At 33.0% G+C, this 23,708-nt stretch overlaps 2 protein-coding genes and 1 pseudogene across 3 annotated transcripts in view; 1 reads left to right on the top strand and 2 right to left on the bottom strand.

Moving 5' to 3' along the window:
* The window catches only part of Cmc1 (C-X9-C motif containing 1), a 70,943-nt gene extending 66,355 nt beyond the window's left edge, over window positions 1-4,588 (top strand). For both annotated transcript variants that reach the window (XM_004857811.4, XM_087181438.1), the window contains one exon: window positions 4,317-4,588. In XM_004857811.4, coding sequence (XP_004857868.1) covers window positions 4,317-4,437 — 121 coding nt within the window. In that variant the 3' untranslated portion in view covers window positions 4,438-4,588. The remainder of the gene's footprint in view (window positions 1-4,316) is intronic.
* Window positions 4,589-8,015: 3,427 nt separating this feature from the next.
* Azi2 (5-azacytidine induced 2) lies at window positions 8,016-23,708 on the bottom strand. Its single transcript, XM_004857808.4, has 7 exons — window positions 23,493-23,708; window positions 21,909-22,034; window positions 21,361-21,460; window positions 20,030-20,178; window positions 16,154-16,212; window positions 11,158-11,276; window positions 8,016-8,943 (listed from the first exon to the last, which is right to left on the bottom strand). Exons 1-7 carry the CDS (start codon window positions 23,706-23,708, stop codon window positions 8,531-8,533), a joined length of 1,182 nt encoding a protein of 393 aa, XP_004857865.1. The 3' UTR covers window positions 8,016-8,530.
* On the bottom strand, window positions 22,726-22,911 carry LOC147826408 (small nucleolar RNA U3; annotated as a pseudogene).

Below are 23,708 nucleotides of genomic sequence, written 5' to 3'. Positions count from 1 at the left end.
GGATAAATAACCCCATTCCACAAGGGAAGAACTGGGGTGAGAGAGTAGAAAAGAATAAGACCAATGTAAGATGAAATCCAGCAGGATTTGCAGCTCCATATCCAGCATCCAAGAAACACAATTGTGAGATGTGAGTTCCAGAGGGCTTGAGCAGTCCTACCCACCATGGCCTTGCTGGCTGCAGCTCATACAGCTTTACTTTTGGACTGGCTCCACTCATAGCCTGCAGCTTTCTTTGGCAGATGTTTCACTTCCTGGCCTTTCAACATGCTCGAGTTTCCACTGTACCTTTGGTTTTATTCCCACAGCCTCATGCATGGCCCACTCAGGGGCTTTTTGCCTAGGCTTCCAGGGCTTCATTTAAAATGTGGAAGCTTTTCTGACCTCATAACTCTTTGCATTCTGCATTCCTAAAGAACTAGCATCACATGGATGATGCCAAAGTCTGCTGCCAATTGAAGAAGTAGATTGGCCATGACAGCAGCCTCTTGAGTGCTTAGATGGCTAAGCACAGTGAAATGAATCCTGAAGAATCAGTTCCCTAGGTGACCCTTCTCTAGTAGGGGGCTCACGGCCTCTTTTCTCACTTGAAAGATTTACACTTTTGTACCTTTGAGCTTGTAGTGGGTGCTTGCTGATTTCTGAGATGCTGTCAAGGCATCTTTTTTTCTTGTCCCTGTACAGAGTATTTGGTTCCTTATTAATGGCACTAATCTCTTCAACAGCCATACCTCTTTATTTCTACTTTACACATGGTTTCTTCTGGGTCAAAATTTAAATCTTTCAAATTTTTCTGCTCTGTCTTTTGCCCAAGTAGTACTATATATCTGGCTAAAAGCAGCTAGCAGTATCCATGCCATACTCTGAATGTTGGGCTATCTTGAAATTTATTCCACCAGCTTAGTCTACCATCCTTAATTTCAGTCTTTTACAATCTCAGGATATAGGTAAAATGTAGATAGGTTTTTTGCCAGAGTGTAGCACACATGGCCTCTAGTCCAATTGCCAGTGGAGTTCTTATTCCCAGCTGAAACTTGAGCCTGGCCTTTACTATCTGCATTCCTATCAGCACTCATGCTGTTTACAGAATTCTAGGGCTTCTCTAGCCTTTATCTCAAACCTTTGCAGAGTCTTGAAAAGGAGTTCCAAAGCCTTTTAAATTACACGGTCAAGTACAGTCTTAACAATGACCTCACATCTCTGGTAACATTTTCTGTACTGATCAGTTTTCTCATTGCTAGATAAAATAATCAACACCCACAACATAATGGAGGAGAGGTTTAGTTTGGCTAAGGTTTTAAAGAGATGCAGTTTATAGTTGGTTGGCTCTAAGGCAGAAACATAATGGTGGAAGGGTGTGGCAGAGCAAAGATACTTAGTTCCTCTTGAACAGAAGGCAGAGAAACAGTGACAGAGAAGGAGTGAAGGACCAGACATAAAGCCCAAGGCCACACCTCCATGACCCACCCAATATACCTAGAATTATGGTCCACCAATCTGTCATGCAGATCCCAAAGCCAACTCTTTGACACTTCACTCTGGCAGATGCTCCTTAAATTACTAAGGGAAAGTGTGCAAAATTCTTTCAATGCATGTGTGTTTTGTTTTATCTCTCTACATTTTATTATCCACATTGACAAATAAAATTGTAGAATATTTTACTTAAGTATTGTTAATAATTATAAAATCTTTAACAAGCACTCATTTCCTTTATATACTGTGTTCCTCTAGCCTGTGAGCCATATATGTCAGTATGGTGTATTTCTTAGGGAACTAAATAAATCATGTTCATCTGAATGCCTTATTTATTTATAATAACAAATTGTGTTATTTTCAAAAACTTACACAAGTTTTTAAATGCTGAAATTGGAAAGGATTTCAGAGATTATATATTTAAATTCATGTCTCCATTTAGAAATGATGTTTTTTCTCAAGTTAGTAATACTAACAGCAGTTCTTATCCATGGGCTAGGAGCTCTACTAAGCCCTTTACTGTAGGATGCGTTCATTCTGTGATAAATTGTTCTTCCATTTCTAGATGTTTAGTGAGCAATCAATTTGTTGTTTTTTTTTGTTGATGGATTTTTCACTTCTGATTCAGTCATCAATAGTAAGTTATTCTTAGTTTGACACATTGCCCCTCCCTGCAAATGGGCAGCTTTAGAGCAGCGTTGACAAGTGTACAGGCTAGAAAGGGGACAACCTGGACTTAGCTTCTAGCTCAGAGACAGCTAAGCTAACTGTGTGACTTTGGGTCATTCCTCACTGTGAGAAGGGATAATTTTACCTGGAGTGATTTTGTTATGTTAACACTTTCACTGTGGTTCCTAGCACAAAGTAGGTACTCAGTAAATGTTCTTTTTTTGAGCTTTAGTTATTTATAACATCTATATTTTAAAATTTTTATCTGAATATCAGTCATTTGAATAACCATCCATTTCTTACTCCTTTAAAATATGAGGAAAGAACAGGTTTTAGTTCATCCTTAACAAGGCACTGGGAAGTCAGAGCAAGCTACTTCTCATGGTTTGGAAGAGAGAAAAATCAGTGAAGGAACAAAAGTTGTGAGATTTGCTAAGAGTAAATGTAAAGTTATGAAAGAAAATTTTGCTTGACATTAGGTTTCAGAATACCCTCAAATGGTGGCAAACCTATGGCACATGTGTTTTAAGACAAAAGATGTTAAATTTATGAGGTTTTTTTTCTAAGCTAAAAGCTATTTGGGTTTAAGTGCAGTGTTGAACTTTGCAATAAATAAGTGGGTTTTGGGTTGCAGTTTGGACACTCATCTCTAAAAGGTTCATCATCATTGTCCTGTATAAGTACTAACCAATTGCGCCACTAACCGATTGTGCCACTGGAGCTCCAACATCATCACTGCCCTAAGAAATGTTTATTTCATCTTTGAATAAATGCTTTATTAATTACTGAAATCCCGTAACATGAATATAACCATTACTCTTCTTTTTAGTTGTTTTGAAAATTAGTGGTTAGACTCCTATATTTCTATTTCTCACCTTCATTCATTCCTGAATATCTTATTATCTGATTTCTGAGATTCTTAGGTATAGCCAGATCCAACAAATAGATCTTTCACTTCACCCTCCTCTGGCTATCCCTTTTTTAAAGTTCTTCTGAACTATAAACTTAAAACTTGTGATGATGCTTTCCAGTTTCTCATACATTTCTCTGTACTTCTCAACCTTTTCTTCCTTAACCTATTCCTTAATTGCTATTTCTCTGGGTTGTCCTTCTTCTTAAATCTGAGAATGCTGTTTGTATCCATGTATTTAAATTACTATAGATTGTGGTATTTATTTGCTTCTTTCTTGAGGTCCCAAACTGAACTCAGTTCCATTGTGGTCCTCTCACATTATGCATCTTTGTGAATCATACAGTTCTCTAGATTTTAAGTTGTCTTTGTTCCCCAACTCTGGTGATTTCCTGTTGAGTTTCCAGATTTTACCAAATCCTTATTTTCCCTCCTTCATTCCAGTTTGTTCATTTGCCTAGGGCCTCATTTCTTGCTTGGGTTATTTTAAGTTTATTGGAATTCTTTTTTGAACTTTTTGGCCTTTATGGCACATGCTGTCATATTTATCTAAGACACAAAACTGATCCCATAGGTGCTTGGTTACATTATGCTCATTGCCCTTGGGACAGATTTCACGTTCTTTGTATTGCATATATGGCTTGTCATGACTTGGTCCTTGTACTTTTCATGATTATCTCAGGTCCTTTCTGTTATGTGCATCTACTGCTATAGTACTTCCACTTGTACTTCATGCATCCAGTTTTTCCTTGTCTATGTACCCTTTATGTGGATTTGTCTTTCAGAATGCAACTTAAGCATTTCTTCATGTTATCTCCCGCCTTCCTGTTTTTGTGGTATACTCGGTCACATTTCTCTTACAGCACGTTTTACACGTAGTTGTAGTCTAGTCTCCACCCTCTTATACCATAGACTCCTCAAGGATAGCAGCTGTCTTTCTCAATGCTGTGTCCTGTGACAGCATTATATAAAAAAACCTTTTCATTAACATGTATAATTTTTATGCTTTGTGTGTCAGATAAAAAATACATTAAAAAAGTCTTGGGCCGGGAATTTAGCTCAGTGGTTCCACCACCTGCCTTGCAAGGTAAGGACCTGAGTTCAATCCCCAGTACCAAAAAAAAAAATCTTTAGGTCTTTATTGCTTTCATTGGTTTGGTACCATGTTAACAGTGAATTTGTGACTATTACTGAAGTCTGCTTCTGAAGATTGACTGCTTGGAAAGTCATTCACCTTTAAAAGATTTTCATGTTCTCTTTGTAGCTATAATGATCCAGCCTTTTATGAAGAATGCAAAATGGAATACCTGAAGGAAAGGGAAGAATTCAGAAGAACTGGAATTCCTAGCAAGAAAAGGCTACAGAAGCTTCCCACAAGCACGTAGGCATAATACTCAAATGACAGTCAAGAACTCATATCATACAGTAATTATCTGTGGTATAAATCATGTGAAATAATGGATTCAAGATGAAAATGTTTCCTTTATCCTAATTAAAATATTAATTTTATATGAAATAAAGATTTTTATTGCAAAATTTTGGTTTATTAAATATACATTAAGATTAAGTACTGAAATGGAACATGGTTTTTCTGGTCATTCTGGATCTTTTTTACAAGTTTTTCCACAACTGTACTTCTGTAACAATGCTAATTTTCAGAGTTTCATATGGATATTCTCTTCTTGTACAATTTAGGCTAATGGCTAATCATGGAAATCAAAAGTATTAAGTAGGAATGAACAACCTTCAAAGATGTTAATAACTAACTATCAGTATAGGAGAATGGCTGTGAATCAGAATCCTTCCTACCTTTGTAGTTCTACCATTTACTAACTGTGACTGTAGAAGTAAATTTCACTTACAGTGAGAATTTACTGAATATTGAGTATATAGGAGAACAGGAAAGTGCTTCAAGACTTGATAAATGCTCTTTAACTGGTAGGTAGTGGTTAAGCCTTATTTGGAAATAGGGAGATAATTATATGAATCAATCTTACTTATATCTTTGATGGAAAATTTTCTGCAGTTATTTCCTTCCTGACTTGATAACTTAGCTGCTGAAAATACTTCATTTTAAAGTCATCTTTATAAATGGGAATTATCATTTTGTAACACAGCAGTGGACTCAGGAGCTACTATAACAAATTTCTGTTTCAATGCAATAATTTGGGCCCAGGTCAAGCTTTTATTTGCATTAAAAATTGTTCTTTTTTTACCCCCATGAGCTGTTAACTGTTCACTGCAACCACCCATACTAGTTTGTAAGTAAATTTCATGTATATTTTTAATCTTCATTAAAATCACAAATAGAAATTATTACCCACTAAGACAAGATTTAACTTTGGCCCCAATCCCATGAAATACATAGATATGATACATTTTTTAAAAAGGTATTTAATTAAATGAAATAGGATCCTAAAGAATCAATGGGTGTTGAAGTTCTACACTTTACTCTTGACTGAATTATAAAAGAGCTAATTTACTTTTACTTGAAATACTCAGAAACCACATTTTCCTAGGCCACAGATCACAAGGAGGGAGATTACTAGAGCAAACAAATGTAAAAGCTTATATAGAAATCTAAGACACTACATGGCAGAGGCATATTTCTCCATTGGCCTTTTGTTACTGGTGCATTACCTAAAGCACATTCTTGCTTTTAATTACTCAAATGAAGAAATGGCAAAACAGTTAAGAAGCTAGTGAAATATATGATCTGTGCTTTCAAATACTTTTAATTAAAGTGGCCAACTTCAATCCTGCATTGTAAAATTTACTTACATATATGTTGCATTTCCCACAGGTGCATAGACAAACCATATTGTATAATACATTCATCCTTTCTCATGACAAAAACTAAATCATCATAGCTTTTAGAATATTCATGCCTCAACACACTCAGGTCTACTTAATATGACTAGTACATCTGCCTCACATGTATCTTATTAGTGCCTTTGCTTGTATTTATGTTCCCTGTTCCTAGGTGACAATATACAAATATGTAAGCCTTTTTTCTTTTTGCTCCTTAAGATTTACCCTTTCCAGGTAGCTTTACTGGATGAAATCATTTCTTCGTTGTCAGATGCTTCAGTTACTTAGTTCTGAGGTCTGAATTTTCCATTTTTGTTTTCTAATGTTTTATTTAGGTATGTCCCTGCTCTACATATGAACTTGACTTTTTGGCAATAAGAAAATCTTCCTTTTAGGGATACAAATTTTACCTCAAACTAGTAAGTGTGGAAGCCACAGGTGGCTTTGTTTGTTCTTTTAATATGACTTGTTATAGAAATGAATTAGATTATCTTATAAAAAGAAAATAAATATTAAAGAATTTCAAGGGAAGCTCTTGGACTTAGTTGTGGCTAATATGAAAGAGGTCAATATAAAAGTTTAGATTTTAAATTGATTATAAGCTATAGATGTGCCATGCATTTCTTCTTCAATTTGATGAGAACAGAGATTATTAAATTTCTGGCTGGACAGAAATACTTTTTGGCTAATATTTTCTTCCTCAAAGTCTTTCAGGCCAGGGATTAGCTCAGTGGTGCTGTGCCCGCCTGGCAAGCGCAAGGTCCTGAGTTCCATCCCTGGTACCAAAAAAAGTCTTTCACATCATTTACTTTAAACTGTTAAGAAAATCACTGACTTTCTAGCATACCCGTTTGATAGCTGTCATTTATATTTAAAGGGAATTCAAAGTAATTTGGTTTATTAAGACAATTCTGTTAGAGGAATGAAATTAATAACAATTACTACTAGACTTTGCTGTATATTGGCAAGGACAGTATTTCATATTCACTTCCATTTTGAACAAAAATAATTGTAATTAATTTAGCATTGTTCAAAACATTAATGAAGCCCTTCTCCTAAGACTTTTCTTTACAAAGGAAAAATTCTAATCTTGTTTTTTAAAAAAATCAAACTAGTAAGCTACATTAGAGATTAGAGATAATATATGGCCTATGCAGCCACATGAGAAATAGCTTCTGCTGCTTTGTTATTATACAGGTAGTTGCTTCCTTGAGCTAAAGCCTGGAGTCTTGCATTTGTTTTATGCATATTGGGTTTTGTTCCATTACTTGGCAGGAAGACTCTACTCCCTTGAGTCAGCTGTGTTCACTGGTCAGAATAAATTCCAGCATCTGACATCAATTCCATTAATCACAGACAAGTTTGAATAAATGAGTAAGATAATAGAAAGACAAAAATATGTGAACAGTGAACACTGTCTTAGGTATGCTATCCAGTCATATAGAAGAGATCTGAGATTTCTTTTGAGTTCAAGATATATGAAACTTGCATGAAGGGCAAAGTCTTCCTACTTGAAATACTTTATCTCAGGCAAAAGATACATGAACCAAGTAATATATTATTGTCACTACTATTACTATTAATATTCCTAATGCCTCTATTCTCAACGAATTTAGGTAAATTTCCATGTGAAGCCATCTCTGTTATTTTCTTATTTACAAATCATTAGCCAGTTAGAATGAGTTTAGGGCCATTTTATGATTGTACTTTATCAATATAGTATATAATTTAGTTCTAGAATGAAAATTGCTAATTCAATTAGAAAATCACTTTCTCAAGTACTACATTTCAAAACGAAGTTTAAGAGTTTATAAGCTGTCTATATAACAAGGAACTATATTCCTTTTGAGGAAAATGTCATATAGTTATACATGTTTATGGATCACTGAAGGGATATAATAGACTGATATTTATTTATGAGATGTCCTTTCTAACTGGTGTATAAAGTTACAATAGTTTATTCTATACCACATAGTTTTTAATTATTTCATCCCCTTTTTTTGCAATTTAAGACTTGAATGTGCTGGTACAAACTTGTCTTCAGTGGTCAAGTTATTTCAAGTCTTGAAATTCTAATGCTAGTTTAATATTTTATCAACAAAAACTGTGACTAAAAAATGACTAAGTCTTTAACTCAGGAACACAAGAGATGTAATAACCTAGATACTTTTATTCCATTATATTTCATAATTTTATATATCATAAAGTCAACAAATATAACCTATTCACATTGTCATTTGCCCCTTTATGCAATCTGAACCAATGTACGTGGTTTTCCTCCTGTATTAAAGGCCTCCTTTTCTTTTTATGAATGGATATTTAGGCATTTCACATACTTTATAACACCATGTCCAAATATCTCCAATTCTATTCTTTACCTATAGTAAATTTCACAATTGTTATAAATGGCAGGTTTATCTTTATAAATCCCTTAAATTTATTCATTAGTATAGTTAGCATATTATCTGATTCTGAGAATATAGAGCTGAAGGGTGCTCTTCTTTCATATTAGAAAATCAACTACTTATCATACCTTATGTTGAAATGTACATACTGAAGAAATGCAAAATTTTAATCAAAATCCACTTTCCGTTTGTTAAATAATTTCTTGGGAGAACCACTGAGAGATACAGTGACCTCATGATCAAATCACAAATCTCTTCAGAATTAACTTTTATAAAGACAGTTTTGATTATGTTGATCCAAGTAATGCAGTGGCGGCAGGTTGGGTAAAGGCAAAGTTTTACTTTTAATTTCCCCAAATGCTGTCTCACTAGATTTGGGAGGGCTTGGGAATACCCAAGAATTATCTTCCAGAGAATTTCTGCCATAAGAGTTGTGTTCCTGAAAGTCTATACCATCATTAGGAATCAATCTTTCATTATCTGTCCATGATTGGAGAATTGCTTTCTCTGATAAAACCTTTATATCCCCTGATAAAGGGGAAGATATAGTATGACAAAGAGGTTTGCCATTTGGTGCAGGTGGGCCATGTCTTTTGTATGGTGCAGTGAAATTTGTCAAGTGCAATTTTGTGCAGTCTTTCCCAAGGTCTTCAGTGCATCCAACTGGAGTGCAAGCTAAAAAGAAAGCACAGACTAAATGTCAGTTTTCATGGCATCTGCAATCATAGAATACCATAACACTTCATTAATTTGGCTGAACACTCGTGATGAAATTAACATTTCTAAGTTAGTATGATTAAGGGACCATGTGACTTGTAAATTATGCATGATCTAAGTCATTCAAATGTTTTTTTTTTCAAATGTTAACTTTCCTTACCTAAAATGGATGTAGCAGTCCTGTCCTGCCTATGTTACAGAGTATAAAAAGATGAAGAATCACATTTTAAAAAGCTGTAAACCAATAAAGTTAAAAGACAAGTAAAAATCCCATTCTTGGCACTTAATTTGGCAAGTGAAGGCTTACAGATCATTTTTGTGTCAGTAGGGGCTGAGAAAGTTGTTCTTATGTTTTAAGTAGGACATTCCTTTGCTCTTCTAACCTTTTCTCCATAGGCAGTCCAAAAGTAAGTTTTTTGAGAAATAATTGATATTTACTGTATTATATATTCCAAAGCTTTTATGGATAAAGCAGTTTAAGTAAAAGTTGTAAAATAATTCTACTTAAAATTTGTAAATTGTGCTGTGATCATAATACAGATCAAGTAAAAAATGGAAAAAAATGTTTTGTGTACATACACTGACTTGGAATACATTTATTTAGCTACAGCTAGAACATTGGTAATATGGGCTTCTCTATTACTAATTCAACCTCAACTTATAAACTTAGAAAGATAATTTTAACCTTACCCCAAGGACAGTTAAGTGTAAATGACTCCATGTAGTTTCAAAAGACTCCATGTAGTCTTAGAAGAAAGAAATGGAACATTATAAAATAAGCTGTTTTTCTTGGGAGGAAGGATAGAAATGGGCTAGAATTGGAAGTAATTATAGGTTCAGCTCTGGATAAAGGTGATATATAGATCACAGAAAAGAGTGATCTATGATATTATTTCTGTCTCCTACAAAACAGTGAACTCTGTGGTAAGAGATGGTGATTCTGTGTCTGGCACTGTTAAAGGCAATGTGTTAGAAAAGTTATCATTGAAAGCATCAAAAGATACGTCATCAACCAGCTAAGAAGGAATACAGGATGAAGCACACCTAAGTTTGGAAAAAACTTTTTATTATTCTTTAAAAGTTGTAGTTACTACTTCAAGAGCCATACAGAAAACTCACTATAAAGTTACCAAGTCCCTTTAAAAAGAAGTCTTATTTCAACCATCCACTTAAGTCTCTTCATATACAATTCTGATCACTGGAAAACATAAGGACAAAGTTTGAACCATAAATTAAGCTATGCTTGTTAAAACTTATTATTTGGCCTGATTTATAAGTAACCAACTCTCCAGAAAGTGAAAGGAATTCTAGATTGAATTTTTCTTCCCATTGTGCAACATTTTCCCTAATAAAACACCAGTGAGAATAACTATTATAATTCTCTAGTGCTCTTTAAGACAATCTGAATCACAAACAACTATTTTAAATTAAGAGGTAACTATCTTTTTAAAGGTCACATTTTATTGTATTAAAAATAAATTTTAAGGCATTCAAATTTGTAGTGCGTAACTTTTTGAAAATAAATCTCTTATCTAATACCTGGTAAAAGTTGTACTGTGTATTTCCCAGGGTATAAAGATAGCTTTAGCCACTAATACTTGTAGCAGACCCAAAACTCAAAAAGTTTAGACAGTAAGACAATCAAATACAGAAGGCAAAGCTATTAAAATTTTTGTTTGGTTGAAAGGGATAAACTTTCCCTCCTATCCAGTTATTAGGAAAATTATTAAAAATCCAAACACCTAAATAATGAATCAAAGTTACTGTTCTGAAAACAAAAAGGGAGGTCTTCATTTATTTGGTAGCACTGGCATTAAAAATTGCTTTAGGTTTTTTTGTTGTTTTATTAAGCATATGAAGTAGTTGTGGTAAAAGGTCAAGTAGAGCAAACTTAACACCTCACCCTTATACACATAAGCAACACTTGGCTGAGAAAAGCCACAAGGGAAAAAGAATACAGTACTAAAGAAAAAAACACATCAGCAACACCTCTATGTGTGAAGCTGACCAGTATGAGACTGAAGTCAAAGCAAAGAATGGGTGCACTGTGAATATACTATATATAATTAAGCTTATCAAACTCATTAGATGAGATTTTGATAAAATACAAAAGCTAGTTGCTCTTTAAGCAATTTGGCTGGAATCAGTGGTTTCCAGCAAACAGGGACTTGCCTTTTTTGATTGCAGTTGAGGTTTTCAGTTTTCTTAGTAGTTCAGCTTGTACTTGAGTCACCAGATGTAAATTAGACATTTCTCTCTTCAGTTCCCAGTATGCATGTTGCATATTATCACTGAAATAAAGCGGTTTTTTTAAGTTAATACTTATTTTTCATATAAAAGGGAATACTTTAAAAGAGAAATAAGCAATCTACATTTCTGCTCCAATTAGTTTTGTGATAATGTAAATTAAACAACTGAAAGATATTTAATTAGGACATTGCAAATGAAGAGACAATGTCCTCTTGATTTCTAGCAATTACATGTACTCTATTAAACAGAAGGTTATATAATAAAAAGCTATTCTAATTGATGAGTTTTTTACAAATCTGTCTCACACCTGAGATTTTATTATGGCCTATAATGTGCAGTGGTTTTGATATAATTAAGTAGTAAGGAATATGTTCTTCATTCATAAATCTGTACAAGGATAAAGTTATATTCATTCATATATTCATGTCTTTGAAATTGGCATGTTTGGTTTTGACATTATGGACTGAAATGATGCATCAATTGCAGAATGTATACCCAAGTCTACATTAAAATAAAATTTAAGTTTCATGCATTACATTCTTTTATGTTTGACTGGGCTGTCTCATATTGTTGGTTCTAAACCAATGTGACATGACAGCACAAGATAGGAAGAGCCAGATGATTTCCTCATAAGCTAAAAGAAGCGAGAGGGAAGATTATATGGAACAGAAATAACTTCTAAAATGTCTTTCAGATTTTTATAATTACAAGTATTTTACCTCAACTATCTGAGGAACCAGTTATTTTAAATTAATTTTTAAAGGTTTTATTTTTCAATAAATAGTCTTACTTGGACATTCATGGTTTTCTTCAGCTTAATGGCCAAATGAATTGAAATCTTCAGCACATATTCTCATTTTGGTGTACAAGGATACAAACCATATTAAATGTAAGAATAAATGATCTTACAGCATTTCAACAGCCACTACTGTTTTGTAGAGATATCAAGGTCAAACTAAACAAACAAATCACCAAATGGCTTAATTTCTGTCCAGCCATAAAAAAAATTTCAAAAGGATAACCTTTCTAAAAATCTAAATTTGATATCCTACTAGAAGAGCAACACAGATGTATTAAAATATTGTGAATTATGTAAGGTTAATACCTTTTCTGTCAAAATATTCCAATTCTATGGAGGACTATAGTTCATTCAATATAAGTAGCACAATATACTATACTGCTTTGGAGAAAAATCCTCTTGTTTTAGTCTGTTGTGAATGTCATTTGTTAACTCACAGTGTATTAAAAATCACAGGGCTTTTGGCAGGTTTTTGATAGGTGTGAAATAATTACCTCACAAAAACTAGTTAACCACCTCTACTTTACCAGCTAACATTGTGAGATGTTCACTACAAAAGAATATTTCACAAAGGAGCCTGTTTTAAGTGTGAAGATGTGAAGAGAACTAACTGCTGGTTCCTTGGAGCAATTCTGGGCATTCAGTATGCTTTCCAAAGAGTTCCTCAAATTATATAGCAGTAAGCATAAACACTGTACTTGGTTAATTCATGCAGACAGTCATAATGAGTATAATGCAGTTTAAAAATAGTTTAGGCATGAGATGGTATATCAGTGCCAGATTTGAAAAAAAGAAAATACCCATGATAATGTTTGGGTATAGAAATACCAAGCACATCAAATCATTTAAAGTAGGTAGGCATATACAATAGGAAATTATTATAAAATTATAAAAATGTCAAGTGTCTAATAGATATTTTTCCATTCACCTTAATGAAGACCACTTAAAAATTAGATTAGGTGGAAAATTAGGTCATGGAGTGTAACACACACCTAGTCGTTTTGTCTTTACTGTCATCTGAATTGAAAACTAAAAATATAAAAATCTAAGACTATTACTAAGTATAAGCTCTCCCTCTTGTGGATACCAAAGTAATCACAATTACTGTTACCTAATCTACAGTTAATGTTAAAGTGATAAATCTTCAAAGTATATAAAAAATTACTTTTAATTCTATGTAGTTTAAGGAAACATTTAAACAATTTCTTAAGAGAGACTGGAAAAGGCAAGTTGTTATCTCAAATTATTATGTATTTTACCTAAGTACTTTTAATACTATGCATAGATTACATGCCACCTCACCCTAGTTTCCGACCTGGGAATATGAAGCTTTGAATAACACACAAGCAAATCCTACTAAAATTGGGCATTCCAAGAAACTCCTTAGCTAAATGTTATCAATGAAACAAAAATGATAGTTGAGCATTTATTATGTGCTGAACATTTCACCCACATTCTTAACAACTTAGCAAAGTGAGTAACCTCATTTTGCACATGAGGAAACAAATTCAGGAGCCTACTCCAGTCTAGTATGTTGCTTGTCAAAGCTGTCTTTTTACCAGTACAAGCTAATGACCAATCACTGCTCTTGCGGAATAGCATTTTTCATATCCTCCACTTAACAAAGCCCTGACTGTTGACACAATCTTCTTAGTCTCAGTATAAAACTTCACACCTCTGACATTTAATGAAGCCTGCTTGTCTGCAACTCATGAAAGAATTAAACATGTTCTGGTTATGAAGTAAAGCTGTGTAAAAGCCCTATTTTCTTAACTGACAGTATACAATGAACGCTTTAATAAAGAAAATTTCCATTAACAATTATATCCTCCCACAGGAATTAAAATTATACTAAAGGGATGTTCACAGCCAAAATCTACAAAATTTAAAATATATATTTTGACAATTGTGATTCACCCAAGTATCTTTTAAACATAATGATTGCAGGCTTAGCAATCTTTTCACATTGCAACCCAAAAAGCACCAGTTACAAAGACACCACACATATACTTGTTGTGTGTAATATACCCTGATACATCCTCTTTTGTTTTATCCTATATTTTATGTTTGTCATATTATAAAATTTCGTGATCAGTAAGGAAACACAGGCTGAAATACAGTAACCTAATCTGTATTTTCTAAACCAGGGATTTACATTTTCACACATCATTTGTAACAGATGCACAGTAAGTTTACAGATGAATAAAAGAAATATAGTAACTTTATACCCAGATCTGGTTTAAAAAATGAAGTCATCAATGTAAAGCTAACACCAAAATAGGACAAAGATAGGATACTGGCTAAAGTTATAGTGCTACTATTAAATGATCTTTTTATACAGTACAGTACTTTATAAAAGCCTCCAGTAATTAAAAAGTTCGATCTATCTTAATGCAGTACATTGTTTCCCTGGCAATGTAATGAAGGAATTTAAAAAAGAGGAGTATTCACCAAAGGGAATTTTCTAAATTTTTAAATAGCTAAACCTTTAATAGTTTTATAGAAATATTCCCATGTACTTTTTTAATATAGTAAATTTATCATCTGAATTGTCTCACCTAAAAGTGCACAAGGTAACTTCCCAACCTATTTGCAAAAAAAACCCCAACACACACACACACACACACACACACACACACACACAGAGGCACACTTGAGCACTAAAGGGAAGCCAGTAGGACCTGCTTTAATTGCAAAGTTCATTTATACATATCATACCCTTGGTACGGCTGTAACACAAAATACTTTTAGACTGAACTTAAGGCAATGCATTATAAAAAGATGTTTTTTAGATGATTCTCAGAATTGATACTGGGCTTCAGAGAATTAAAGACTGTAGTTTGTTGCCATAATTATAGCTCTACAGTCTCAACACCAGACTTACCTCCTTGGTTTTTTAGCCTCCCCCAAATCCTGGCACAGAGATTCTTCACTATCTTGTTAGGTGTCTGTTGCCTTCAAACAGATATTGGGGGGTGGGGGGTGAGCAATGGCCAGCTTTTCAAGATACTCTTAATGGAAATGATCCAAACTATGCAATCCACCATGAATGGAAGCATTCTACACCATTTACATCTAATTTGAGTTATTCTGCTTCTGGAGCATTTATTAATTCCTTGCTTTTTTCCAAGAATGATTTGAGGTGGCTTGTAAAAATGACAAATACAACAAAATTAATAAGGAGAAACCCAGGCTGATAGGAGAAAAAGTAACTCTGATAAAGAAGGTAACTTAAGAAGTTTGCATGGACATTCTATTAGACACATTGAGGGAAAAAAGGAAAAACTTCCTTGTGATAAATGCAGATGAAGTTTTGAGGGCATAATTGAAACGTTGTTCAAACAGTAAAGTTGAGCAATTGCACCAGCCCACAAAGCCTGGTTACTTTATTGAAAAAGTTTGCCCACTCCTGATCTGGAAGAATACCTGCATGTCATTTCCTCAAATTGTTTTCCCTAATTGATCTTCCTCTCAAGCTGGCTTTTGACAGCAATAGACCTGAGACAAATCACATTTTATTTAAGTCAATAAACTTGGGAAGCCAAATGATTTAACAGTGAAGTCAAATCAGTAATTTTCACTGGATGGAAGGTATCCATGTAGAGGCCATCCTAACATAGTAGAAACAAAAATTATTAATTTAAAACAAAGGTGTCACTTCAGTAAAAAGGATCGAAGTAAATAAATACATGAACTCTGACAGCTGCTTAAAAGGAATACTTCTCTTAAAATTCATGCTATCCAGAAGACTAAAGTTGTCCAAGTTTGCCTTTAAGACAAAAGTGTATTACTGTATATGGAAATGTATTAATTCCTCATGTACAAAAATCAAGGATTACTATTGAATACTTCCACACAGCAGGTTCCTTAAAACTGTATCTAAAATATTACTTAATGTTTAGAAATTTTAAGACATCACAGTGTATACCTCTCTAATACTTACATTTAAGCCTGCTGTTAAATGTTTTTTATAAATATATTCTGAGCAGAAGTTACATTCAGCATCCAAATAGTATCCATTTGCTTTGTTCTTAAGGTTAAATCATAACAGAAATGTAGGTACAAACACAAAGTAACCTATAGAAGAAAACACATTTTAATGTTAAAGAATGTTCATACCTTGAAATGCTTAGTCTTTGGAAATTGCTACTCTTCAGACTGTCCTCCTGAGATGAATCCTGTCATTTAAAAAATAAGTTAAAAAGTTGAATTATTACATTCTATATATTGCCAGCTCTTCATGACCAGAGATGTTTCAACTTTTATAGAACACATCTATAATTATAGTGTAAAACTAGATTTCATACTCAATTTTAATGAAATACAACCAAGCTATCATAAATTTCTAAATCACTTTGAATTATTTAAACCGTTAATGACTTAATTTTCTCTCAAAAATAAAACTGCTCTCATGCAGAAGAAATTGGAACCTTACAATTTATTTCTGAGCATACCAATCAAGTCTGTATTTTTAAAAGTATGATAATATTTATGGCATTATTGTTTTTCAAGGTATATATGAACAGACTCCATGAGAAAATGGAAGTTTCTTGGTTACTTCATGTTTTTGTATTATAACCAAAAAAGTAGTAGGTTACTGTTTAGAAAGATCAGCATAAACTTCCTCTCTCTAGACAGACACAAAATGAATGGGCAAGAACTTCATAAAGTCGTTATAAGCCAAGAAAATGGAATTTAATTTTACTTACATAAAATAACAAGTTTTAAAGTGAACATCAAAAGCTATGTAAGAACTTCATGAGTACTCAATGTGAGAGAGTAAAATAATAAAAGTGCTTCTTATAGGAATTAAAGCAGTTTGGGGTTTCTAATTTTAATACTGTTAAAAATTAAACTGCATCTTGGAGAGCTCTATGGAAGGAGAGGGTAACATAACTGGCCCATAAATCAAGGGAGTTCTGACACTAACAAAGCACCTACCTATCCTTGTATAGTATTCTTTCCTATTCTGCATAGGAATCGAACCAATCAGTACTTTTAGTTTCTTTGTATCATTAATTTAAAAAATAATTTCACTAGTGTATACTTACACATATATGTTGATTCGAAATTTTCTTCATTTTTAAAGCCAAAAATGTAAACAAAAAAACCCAAAAAAACCCCCAAAACCGACAGTTTGGATTCTAACAGTTCAGAAAAATCTAATATAAATCAGCAATAAGCTTAAAAGGTTGTTTCTAATATTCAAAGATTTTTTTTTTATGGCCACTAATCTGTTTGCAATGTTTTGAAGGCAGTAATGGATCTGTTTCCTAATCTCTACAATATGATACAGGAGTCTGACATAAACGAGGGTTCATGGCTGCAAACTACTAGGAAATAATATCCAAGCTATACAGGTTCCCGTATTATAGGATTTCTCAGAACTTTTAATACCCTACACCTATTGTAAATCTATTATTAAGAACCTCAAACATCTTCTATATCAACTCCATTTTACTGATCTATTGTTTCTTATACTTTTTTAGCTCTAGAATTTGTTATCTCTCATAGTTATCAACTGTTCTGAATGTAAATGGCTAGAATACTGAGGACAGAGAACATCTAATGGTCCCTAGTGGAAATGCTTTTGAAATCTCGATCTCACCAAACAGTAATTAACTAAATTCACTAACTGAAACTAAAAAAACAACAAAAATAGAACAGCAGGAAATCCATGTAGGATACTATTACATACTTTAACTATTCATACTTCAAGAGGTACTAAAAGTGTATTTCAGAGAAAGTACCATCTTAAAAATATTTGCAGGGCTGGGGATTTAGCTCAGTGGTTCCACCGCCTGCCTCGCAAGTGCAAGGTCCTGAGTTTGATCCCCGGTACCAAAAACAAAACAAAAATATGTGTGTGTGTGTGTGTGTGTGTGTGTGTGTGTGTGTGTGTATTTGCAAATATGGCTACAGTAGATATAAGCAAGTTTATTAATGTGAACAGAAGTGTCTTTCTTTGGCTTGCTTTCAGATTCCCATATCCAAGAGGATTCTAATCAGCAACACCTCTGAAACAAGACATTTATTAAAAATAGATATTCCAAGATATCAAGATTTCAACTTGGGATACTTGATAAATTATTTCCCCTGTACCTTTTCTTGGTTCCTTTATGTTAGATAAGCATTGTTTTTACACAGCCTCCCCCTACCGCTAATAAATGCTTGTGAAAGCATGGACTATGCTTTAAATCTTTTTTTCCCTTTTCAATATTTCTCCTTAATCTCACCTTCCACTCAAAGTTTGTTTGTTGGATTTAGTGTTGTCATCAGGTGAAGTGATTTTTAAAGTTCTTCTAAAACTCTGTTTCTATGACCTCACTGCTTAGGACAGATTTAAATTAAAAGTAAATTTATTCCCTAGCACCATCTAGTGGAAAAGAATAACTACTAATAAGTTAAGAATGAAACTTTATCCCTAACCTGCAATACACAGACACTTAAATGCACTGCCTTTCTGGATTGCTATAACCAATTTAAAAAAAAAAAAAAAAATTTTACTTACTGAAGACTATGTCCTAGGCACTATGTTAACTGTTTTACAAATAGTAATTTAAAGCTTCATTAAAAAAAATAATAGGTACTTAATGTCCACAGAAAATAAATTCCATGAAAAGTGAAATGATGTTCCTAATGGTACACAGTCAATAAGCAATACAATTTATGAACCAGATTTCCACGATTCCGTAATACTGCTTCCTAATTTACAATATCCTTAAAAAAGCTATCAAATTACTTCCTTTGAAGTAGGATGTGTGTGTGTGTGTGTGTGTGTGTGTGTGTGTATAAATAATCCAGAGCTTTAAATTATAAATATTTTCTTGCAAACATGTCTTTTTAAAAAGCTCTCAGAGGCCATGGTAATGGGCTTTTGCAAGGAGGCTAGAAGCCTTTGAAGAAATGGTGGTATGCAACTCGCCACATTCAAAGCTGGGATAATCAACTTCCAATATCAAACAGGAAAACAAAATCCCAAACAACACCCTTTTTGGCTCTAACAAAGATTGACGATTACCAGTGTTTCCTCTTTGGAGCTGGGGGCTTCAAAGTAAGTTCTTACTGCCCTATTCAGATGAACTCATTTGGTCAAGGCTAGGGCAGAATACTATTTTATTCTTACACTTGACTCATTCTTATTCAGTGGTCACCTCTGCTAAAGACTAGAAGAGATAGGTGCTGGCTCCATAGGGGAAGCATTTCCTTTTTTAGAAAATCCCAGAGGAACATGAAATAGGAGACACAGTTCCTCAATAATGTGGAAATGCTACGCAAAATGGATGCGCTGAGGATTACTGAACTGTTTATACTGTACCTAGTTTAGATTACAAAAATGCAAGAAATGGCTATTGACTCCAGATTACTAAGCTTTCAATTTCTTTTAACAACTATTCATTTGGTTTACAGCTCTCACACTCCCCTGCTCCTTTACATTTCTCTGCTGTCCTCAGCACTACATGTCATGACATCTGAAAAAAATGGCCATGCTTGTTAGAATCCAAAGTAAAGCACTAGTAAAAACACTCCTGGTGAGAATCTGAAAAGTACTTTATGAAGTTGCTCTAAAAATACATTTTCTGAAAAGTAGGGCCTATGAAGCTTTCTTGCTACCTGGTAGTTTTTCTTTAAAGAACTTTCAAAGTTGTCTGTTGCAATGTGTAAATAAATCAAATTAAATAAAATAAAATGGGAAACTTAAAACTTGAGTTCTCCTAAAATATTACAGGAAAAAAAGAAGAAACTAAAGGAAAGGGAATTTGAAAGAACAGTCAAATAACTTAATAGGCATCTTAAATCTCTCTTATCAACAAAATTATATAATTCCAGGGTCAAATTAAAAGTATATATTTAATTTTAGCAGAAATGCTTAAAGAAGAAAATGAGTTTTTCACTGAGAACATTCCTAAGTACTTAAAATTAATGATAACTCTGTATTACTTAAACTATAATGCAAAAAGAATACTAAATTTCAGTTTAATAATTTTGTAATACCATTTGTTTGGCTTTTTGTAGTTCTATTTTGAGATCATTACATTCTTTTTTCATCAGTTCCAGCTCTTGTTCCAAACCATGGATCTTCAGGTCACAGCTCAACTTTTCTACCTCCCAGTTTGATGAAGGTGGATTTAAATTCCTCATCACTACAAAAGGAATTAACATCAAAATTGTTATCTATCCCTTTTCCACTGATTGGAATTCTAAAAAAGTTATGCTAGTAAATGGAGATAAGAGAAAAAGTAATGTAAAACATACAAAACAATTAATAGTTTTTAAAGACAGTAATTACTTAAAAAAATCTATGCCAATGAGAATAAGAAAATCTAATCTTATTTTACAATGTATGAATCACCCACTTCTGGTTTTCTATTTAAATTCAAGTATAAATTTGTCACCTTAGAATCTTAAAAGATACCACCTTAATCAAATACATGCTTAAATGTAGACAGATCAATAATCTATTCTATGTTAAGCTAGACTTAAGATAGGGATAAAAATGATAAACTGAGGCTCAGCTAATCATTTCAACTAGTTAATTTTGAGCACAAAGTTTGGCCAACAGCTTAGAACATGGTGTCAAAACAATTTTATTGATAAACATTCCACTGTAGAAACTCAGTACAACTAGATAGTTTTATCTTTGATATGGTACTTTAGTGTCTCTGTGTACAAAAAGCTCTAAGCAGCTTTTATAAGAGATCTATTAATTTTCTATCAAAAGGTATCTCACAGGTATTTCTATTCTTCAGCTTATCTCATGGGAACAAACTCTTAACCATAACCACAAGACCAAACTTTCCACCTCAACATTTCATCTGTATCTTTTAACAGTCTTTAGAAAGAGATAAATAGGGCTGGGGATTTAGCTCAGTGGTTCTGCTGCCTGCCTCACAAGCACAAGGACTGGAGTTTTATCCTTGGTACCAAAAAAAAAAAAAAAAAAGAGATAAATAGAAAAGGAAATGAAAGTACTCCATGAAAACGTTTCTAAAAAGTGCAGTAAAAAAGGTAAGGCAGGACATAACCAGTGAGATAGAAATTTTGATTTGAAGCTGGGGTTTGACTCCTCTCCTCCTCTACTTCATCAAAAACTAGCCCTGAGCAAAAGCCATCAAATTTTTTAAAAAGTATAGTTTCTAGCTAAGAAAAAGTTAAAAGAAAAACCAAACTGATATTGTGTGAAAGCATAACAGAAAAATTAACATAGACCGTAAGTTAAAAATAAGTTAAGGCCATGGAATACATATATAGGAAACTGATAGTATAACACACAAAATTTTTAAAAAGTATTCTGTGAGCATTTTTATAACAAGTAAGTGGCATACCCTGCTGAGTTTCCACCTCTGTTCTCAGCTGGAGGAGTTCTACTTCTTTAGATTGTAGCTGCTCATTCAATATTTTCAAAGATTCAGAGTTGTCCTTATTCTATTTGAGTAGGGAAAATGCCAGATTACATTCAATAGAATCTATATATTGGTATTATATCTTAATTTTCAGGTAGATACTAAAAAAAACTCATTCTGGCCTTTTAAAGCTATATGGGAAAATGAACTCAGTTTCTCACTAATCTCCCTTCTTTGTCTCAGGATATTATTACTCACCAGCTTTTTTCTTATAAACACATTTCGACTACTGTCATGAGTTTTCAAAATAAATTAGTGGTGTTAGATGTATTCAAGTCTGAACATCATTACAAACTATTTATTTTTGTATTGAAATTAGTTACAAATACAACTTAAAAGTTTCCATTTGGGCTTGAACATGTATATTTTAAATTTTTAATTAATAAATGCAAATATTTAACCTCTTTATTTTTAAACATCTTGAAAGAGAAAACTCACTTGTAACATAGTTTTTTTTCAAACCAACTTACCATTTTATCCAATTTGCTCTTCAGATTATCTCTATCAATGCAAACCTCTCGATATGCATGATAGGCCTTATTTACTTGTTCTCGTCCCACAGAACTTGTTTCTTCATCTAATCGAGCTCCTACAAGCTAATGGTATGAAATTAGAAAAGAAAGCTTAATAGGACATACTATGGGGAAAAATAAATCTGATGGCTCTACATCTTACTTTAATTGTTGTAATGTAGGAAAAAGCCCAACCTATAATAAGGTATTTCATTTCTAAGCAATTAATCTTTACTGTTTGAGAGGGCAAAAAAAAGTACAGAATACTTTTATAATTTTTCTACACTTTTAATTAGTATTTTATACTTTAAAGTATGTGTTTTATAATATATTAAATCATCATACTACAACATAGTACACCATTCTTTTGAAGTGCTTAGGCATTTTTCAAGTCTACAGTGTTACATTTCTATCATGAAAAAAAAAATCATATTTAATCTTTTACAGAAAAAGACATGTCAGTTTATTAAATCTTATATTACTATAGAATAAAAATTAATAGGCTTGTCAGTCACAAAGTAAAGAATTATTTCCGTTATACACCAAATTTCATTTTTCTACTGAATTTTAAAATAAACATAGCTATGAGCTCCAAAATGTTACCTTCTCTCACTTTATCCCAGTATATCACAAATTTAATCACTATTAAATACACATGAATAGAAAGAAATTATGACAATTTTAAAAACTGATTCCCCTCATTTTACTTCAACTCTGTATGAACTGAACTCTACCAAGCTCCATCCTGAAGTTTTTGTTTTTTGACTCAGCCACATCCACTCCCTCTTATTCCTCCAAAGGATGAGAAGACCAATCATCAACGCAAATGGCAGTTGCAGCAAAGCAACACCAAGAGCCAGAGAACACTGTGCTTCTTCCTTGTGGTTTCCGGTACTCTATATGTTCAGAGAACTTCTCTAGAAAGGAACTAAAGAAATGATCTCTTTTATAGATTTCTCAATTTATAAAATCAAGTAAGAGTGGTAATTTATACTGAATTAGCTACCTTGCGATGTATTTCATAACATTTATAAGTGTCAGCATTCTGAATGAAAAAATACATGACATTTATCAGTTAAAAGCATTATTTCTACTAAGTGTGGAAGAAAAAAGGGAATGTAGAGATAAAGATTTTGATCTTAGTGAAGAACTTATTAAACATATTAAACTAAGGTTCTAGTAACTTCCTCCTTTTACACTTAATTGCCTTCACTGGTATGCCACTTTTTTGCATAGATTTGAACATTCTGAATAAGATTTTTGCAGCTATGAAGGTAAGGCAATCTGAGAAAAGAAAAAAACCATATCTGAAATACAACTTATCCAAATTCTTAAATCCTATTCTAAAAATATTTGCTAAGCACATGATAAATGAAACACAATATGGTAAGTTTAGTGCCCAAGAATTTTGGTATGCATAGTAAGTTGTCCCTGGAAATTTAGTACAATGAAGGAATACAGGGCAGAAAATACTTAACATATCACATATTTTAAATTACTATTTATGTCATAAAACATGATGAAGGTAGAAGAAAAAATTACCTTTTCTTCCAAAAACCTTATTCTTTTCTTTAGGAAAGAATTCTCTTTCTCTGAATCATTAAGTCGTTTTTTGATGTCTTCATAAGCAGTGACAAGGGCAAAATGTGAAGCAACAGACTCATCTCCTGAATATATTGAAACTGGAGTCACTGTATCTCTTCTATGAGCTTTTTCATGATTCAGAATGCAGATATCATCTTCTACCAGTGCATCCAT

The sequence above is a fragment of the Heterocephalus glaber genome, unplaced genomic scaffold, assembly GCF_053883595.1.
Source record: "Heterocephalus glaber isolate CG9 unplaced genomic scaffold, H.glaber_assembly_v1.0 deba00001472, whole genome shotgun sequence".
In the NCBI taxonomy this organism is placed as follows: domain Eukaryota; kingdom Metazoa; phylum Chordata; class Mammalia; order Rodentia; family Bathyergidae; genus Heterocephalus; species Heterocephalus glaber.
This window is presented reverse-complemented; position numbering and strand designations above follow the sequence as displayed.

Coding starts and splice junctions, on each gene's coding strand:
- Azi2 (XM_004857808.4), bottom strand. CDS start 23,708: ATGGATGCACTGGTAGAAGATGATATCTGCATTCTGAATCATGAAAAA. Junction 22,035..23,492: donor TAAGGTTTTTGGAAGAAAAG/GTAATTTTTTCT, acceptor TCATACCATTAG/CTTGTAGGAGCTCGATTAGA. Junction 16,213..20,029: donor TACAAAAAGCCAAACAAATG/GTATTACAAAAT, acceptor TTTAAATGACAG/GATTCATCTCAGGAGGACAG.